Genomic DNA, 5,631 nt, shown 5'->3' with positions numbered 1-5,631 from the left:
TACGCCGTCTGGGCCATGCTCCTACAGTTAGCACCTGTGGATTGCTGGTTAACCCAGCTTTTCCTTGGTTGGGGTGCGTCGCCCGACAGGATTGTGTACGACCCCACAGAACAATCCTATGGTGTAGTGGAGATCAAGTGTCTCTACTCTTTACGTGACCACAAGGCGTCTGCCCTTCTAAACACTGATTTCTGTAGCATAATCAGGGATGGTGTACCAGAGCTGAAGAGTGACCACCAGTATTATCATCAACTGCTTGGGCAGATGGGTGTATTGCAGTTGCGCTGGGGTGACTTTGTGGTCTATGGAGGAGATTTCATTTTGATCGAAAGAATAAGATTTAATGAGAATGAATGGAAAAGTGCCAGAGAGGTGCTCGGCAACTTTTACTTTGACACACTGCTGCCACACCTGTTGAGCACTGTAATCTGATGTGATACAGAAAACAAAGCAAAAATGGCATGTCGAAAAGACAAGTAGGGCTGCAAACATGCACACAAGAGGAGGGCAGCACCACGAGGCAGTGAGGATTGACATATGACTAGCAAATGAGCGTCTTTAAGGAACACTGTGGATTAGATCAGGTTGTGTCTTCTTTTAGAAGTGATGGCTGGAAGTTTGTAAGGAAGGCACACACGGCCCACATCTGATTCGCTAAGGGTACAAGGGAGATTGGAATCGACCGGTCAAAAATGTGATATCCCTTGATTTTCTTGATCTTCCTCTCCACATGTATCCTGATTGCTGCAATTTCCTGAGTCTCCTCCACTTCGGCGGGAGTAAATTGCCCATGCATGAGGAAGGGTGGAATGTTCAGCATAACATTCTTGCTTTGTAGCAGGTCTTTTATTTTAAATCCCTTGTCAGCCATGACTGAATCACCTGTGTCAAACTTCAGGTCTAAAAATCCACTCTTCTCCACACACTCTCTGTCAGACGTACACCCAGTAAATAGTTCGGAAACAAAAGTCAGTACTCCATGAGGGGATATGCCTATGAGTGCTTTGAACGTATGGGTAGACTTGTACGAGGAATAGACTTGTGATTGCGTCACGAAAGATGTTGGCACATCACATCTAATCTCAGTGGCATCCAAGATTACACGTGTTGATGGATATTTTTCCTTGAAAGCGGATAGCATGGCAGCATCAATAGCTTGTCGTGATATCCATTTTGTCATTTCTGTTACCTGCAAATAGATATAGTCAAGCCCTGCGGAAAAAATTCTTGACACTGTGCTGATGGAGACGTTGAACAAGTGGCCGATGTGTCTGTGAAATAAGCCAACTCGAAGTTTAACTAGCACTAGAAAGAGCTGGTTCTCCATACCAATCTTGTGTCGCCGACCACTATACTCAACATTTCGTAGCCAGCTCCTCGTACGCTTGCGTGCAATGTTTTCACCATTTTCCCCAAAATCAAGGAGATGCATGAGAGCACAAAAGTGCTTGTAGCTGGGCAGTCCAGTGTAAAACTCAATGTCATCATTGTTGTCCTTGAATCTTTGAATTCCAAATAGAGGCAATTCTTCCAGCTTCTCAATATTTTTCTGTGCAGTGACAAGCTGTGTGCGAAGCAGCTTTAATTGATTATTTTGTGCCTTTATTTGCAGCTTCAGGCGCTGATTTTCTGCTTCGGTTGCTTTGCTTGCTGCGAGTTTATTTTCTAGGACAGCAATAGTTTTTCTTAAAGAGCTTACTTGCAGCTTCAGGTGATGATTTTCAGCTTCTGTATCTGCTCCGCTTGCTTTGCTTGCAGCCAGCTCCTGCTCTAGGGCAGAAATATTTTCTCTGCATGCACAAATACTTCCAGAGGCTGGTTCTTCTGGTGACTGTTGCGGTTTGTCAGGAAGCAAAGTGGAGCCCGTATCTTCAACATTGAAGATGTCAGTGCCTTCACTGAATGTATTTTTGTTGCATCCATCTGCTGAGTTTTCCTTGTCATCTGCTCGGTTATCGATACGGGTGTCTTTTGTCTTTACCTTTTGTCCTGTATTGGAAAACCCTTGAACATTACCGTTACACTTCCTTTTTGATAATGCAACTTTCTGAAGTGGTGCCCGTTGAGCTGGTGGTTTCCTCGATGGCTTTGGCTGCTTGAATAAAAATATGGATGGCACAGCAGACTGGTGTAAGTGTCGGTAACCATTAGCAACATTAGCAACAAAGTCATCCTAAGAAAGTGGAGAGAGCAGACCCTGGTGGCCTTCGAAACTGTGAAGAGTGGGCCTTCATCTCGCCTGATGGCTGCAATCCACTTTTTGTATATGTCCTGGTCTCTTGGGAATCTGTGGTATGACACCTGTGAATAAAAGTCAATATTCAGAACACGTTCTGTCTTGATTGGGACATATCTCAACAACGCTCTCTTAAAACAAAGAGTTGACGATGCTATGCAAGACAAGGTTTCAAACACTCGACAAATCTGCACAACCGAGGTCTACGCGCATGGCTGCACCGTTACAAATTTATCGATTTCAGGTGCTTATATGCGTAGGGCTTTACGACAACGGACCAGAATCTGTCTTTTTTTTTCGATGAAGGCAGATAAAGTAACATTAGAGCGAAATAAAACGCGAAATGACGTTTTGACATGCATACAGGGCTCGACTTAAAGTGCGTGTGCACAGTAATGCAGCCGTCAGGTGAAATGCACGGCTATGTCTGACATCGTCGGTCCACAGACACTTAGTTGTCTTGCTTGACCATATCACACGGCACAAGCACTGCCTGCGAACATCGCAAACCGGCTGTGTTTCGCTACCAACATAAACGGCGCAGACGGTGTTTCGACATAAGCATTCGCAGAGCTGTGCCAAACCACAAATGGCCTCCGCCCTTAAAGAATGGCATGCACGCACAGCACGATCTCAAAACGTTCCTTTTACAGCGTAACACAACGATATAGCCCTTTGCTTAGGGAGACAAGTGGTCAGAACCGTGTGACGGCGTCCGGTAAACATCGTGCCGCATCCCACAAACCGCAAAAGGTTTCAGGTTTTTAAAGGCATTTATTTAAAAATTTCATCGCTAAACCGTATCGAGATCACTTATAGATGAATCAAGCTACATGTCTAGCGATTAAAATAAGTAAAAACATGCTTAATTACATAAACAAGCTACTGCCTGACAAGCACACGACGGAGGTGCGACGCAGCAAGAAGGGACTTACCTTTTGTCCAGACTTGTCAAAGCCACGAAACTGCGTGCACAGTGGCACACAGCAGTTAACTGGCATGACTCCAGGTTACAGTCGCCCGACAACAGCACGAAAAGGGATGAGTTCGCCACAAACGTCGATTCAGTGCGCCAAGCCGGTATCACGCGCGTACCGAATGGGCGAAACGCACACGACTATTCATGCACAATGGAGGCCGCTGGCTGCATCCTGTACGCAAGTACAGATGGCGCTGCAACGAATTGTGTTTTGCAACTCGTCTATAACTAGGCATCCAGCCACAGCCCTACTTCGAAAGGGACACAACCAGACCCTCACGACAAAAACATAGTCGCAGCATCAAGCCAATATTTTCCCGCACGAATTTCTTCAAATATTCATTTTGCCCGAAAGCAATGTCCGACTGGAATTCCCTGCCTTATGACTCACCTCTCCTTTCTTCAACTTTTTGAGAGCCTATATATCTGACTGCAACAAACAGCAACAACGCGCGCATTAGATCCCATAGATGAGATGAATATTTACCATTATTATTAGGGTTATAATTATATTCGAGTGCTGATTGCCGTGTTATAGTTTGTTAACGAAGCTTTCCCCCAAATTCTAAATATTTTAAGGCAGTTTGTCGTGTGCGTGTCATAGGCACGCACGCTTATATCGCGTTCCGTTTCTCTACCACGGGTGCGCTTTAAAACCATAGCGCTGAAATTTTTGCTTTTCCTTTCCTTCCTTCTTCTCCGCCCTCAAACTGGCTCTCTTAACTACTACACGCAGAGACAAAGCAACAGCGCGCGCATGTGATCCCATAGATGAGATGAATACATATATATAGAAAATTATCAGTCATTGCTCTGGTAGTATAGCCTTCTGGGCCGTTTCCTTTTTTTTCGAAAGTAGTTCTATTAGGGTTATTATAATTACACGAAAGTATTTCGCCCTCGTCAGCAGCAGTCCTTGAGATAGTTATTCTGGCGGCTAGCTTCCCACGCTATACGTGCCGCCCTCGCACCTGTTTCAGCTTTTCCTAGACGCTAGAGTTCTACTATGTCCGCGCAACCTTGAGCGATCGGAAAGCGCGTTTTCCCCTCTTGGGCGGCGGAGAAGGGAGGCTTCGTTCCGGCCGCGGAGCCCTCCACGTCTCAGTAAGGTGCCTGGTGGTGGTCTCGCGCGGACGATGCCCTCTCGGTGAGCGCATATTTTCCCCCTCATCTTTTAAGATGTTCAATACTTACAAGCATTTGTCTCGCAAACCATATTTATTTCAAGGGAATTTTCCACGTCTCAATAATTTCTCTCGTCGTATTCGAGTGCTGATTGCCTGTTCTAGTTTGTTAACGAAGCTTTCCCCTCAAGTCTAAATATTTTAAGGCAGTTTGTCGTGTGCGTACCATGGCCATGCGCGCTTATATCGTCTTCCGTTTCTCTGCCATGGTTGCGCTTTAAAACCACGGCGCTGCAATTTTGCTTTCCTTTCCTTCCTTCTTCTCCGCCCTTAAACTGGCTCTCTTAACCACTACACGCAGAGACAAAGCAACAACGCGCGCATGCGATCCCATAGATGAGATGAATATTTGCCATTATTATTAGGGTTATAATTATATTCGAGTGCTGATTGTCGTGTTATAGTTTGTTAACGAAGCTTTCCCCCCAATTCTAAATATTTTAAGGCAGTTTTCCTAGTCTATAAAGCTGCTCGAGTTCACTCTTATTCTCGGGCGGCCATTTTTACATGAATGTATGCCTTCCAACCACTATCGCGGACAACATCAGTCCCTTTCCACGTAAGTATGAGGCTCGGAGCAGGAGCTATGGCGCTTCAAAGTAACGTGGGGCCTGACGAACCAACTGACTGAGCTATCTTTCCGGGCAACATCCAAGGTTCACGACTTCAAATCAGCTGTTATGTTCCTTTTTTTTCCTCCCCCCTTTTTTTTCTTTTTGTTTCTTTCTTTTTAATGTATTTTCATTTATTTTATCACTGTACGGGAACCCTCCTAAAAAAATTATATATATCCTCAATTATGTATGGCCACACATGTGCAGGTCATAAATACCAGGTTCTCTAGCCGAGGGCCATCCGTGCGGTATAACCGAGCTCAGATTGGCACACCTTGACTGATCAAATAGGGCACCACTGTAGGTTAAATGAGGCGTAAAGCTCCTGCGGGACCCGCCGTGGTTGCTCAGTGGCTATGGTGTTAGACTGCTGAGTACGACGTCACGGGATCGGATCCCGGCCATGGCGACCGCATTTCGATGGGGGTGAAATGCGAAAACACCCGTGTACTTAGAATTAGGTGCACGCTAAAGAACCCCAGGTGGTCGAAATTTCCGGAGTCCTCCACTACGGCGTGCCTCATAATCAGAAAGTGGTTTTGTCACGTAAAACCTCATAATTTATTTTTTTATTTAACTCCTGCGGGGACGTTAGAGTATCCGTCTCCCATACAAGAG

The 5,631-nt window shown here is 45.5% G+C and overlaps 1 protein-coding gene across 1 annotated transcript; it reads right to left on the bottom strand.

Moving 5' to 3' along the window:
* Positions 1 to 580: 580 nt before the first annotated feature.
* LOC139053560 (uncharacterized) lies at positions 581 to 1,611 on the bottom strand. The gene has a single exon (XM_070530490.1). It carries the CDS (start codon positions 1,430 to 1,432, stop codon positions 581 to 583), a length of 852 nt encoding a protein of 283 aa, XP_070386591.1. The 5' UTR covers positions 1,433 to 1,611.
* Positions 1,612 to 5,631: the final 4,020 nt, after the last annotated feature.

The sequence above is a fragment of the Dermacentor albipictus genome, unplaced genomic scaffold (assembly GCF_038994185.2).
Source record: "Dermacentor albipictus isolate Rhodes 1998 colony unplaced genomic scaffold, USDA_Dalb.pri_finalv2 scaffold_151, whole genome shotgun sequence".
NCBI classification, from domain to species: domain Eukaryota; kingdom Metazoa; phylum Arthropoda; class Arachnida; order Ixodida; family Ixodidae; genus Dermacentor; species Dermacentor albipictus.
This window is presented reverse-complemented; position numbering and strand designations above follow the sequence as displayed.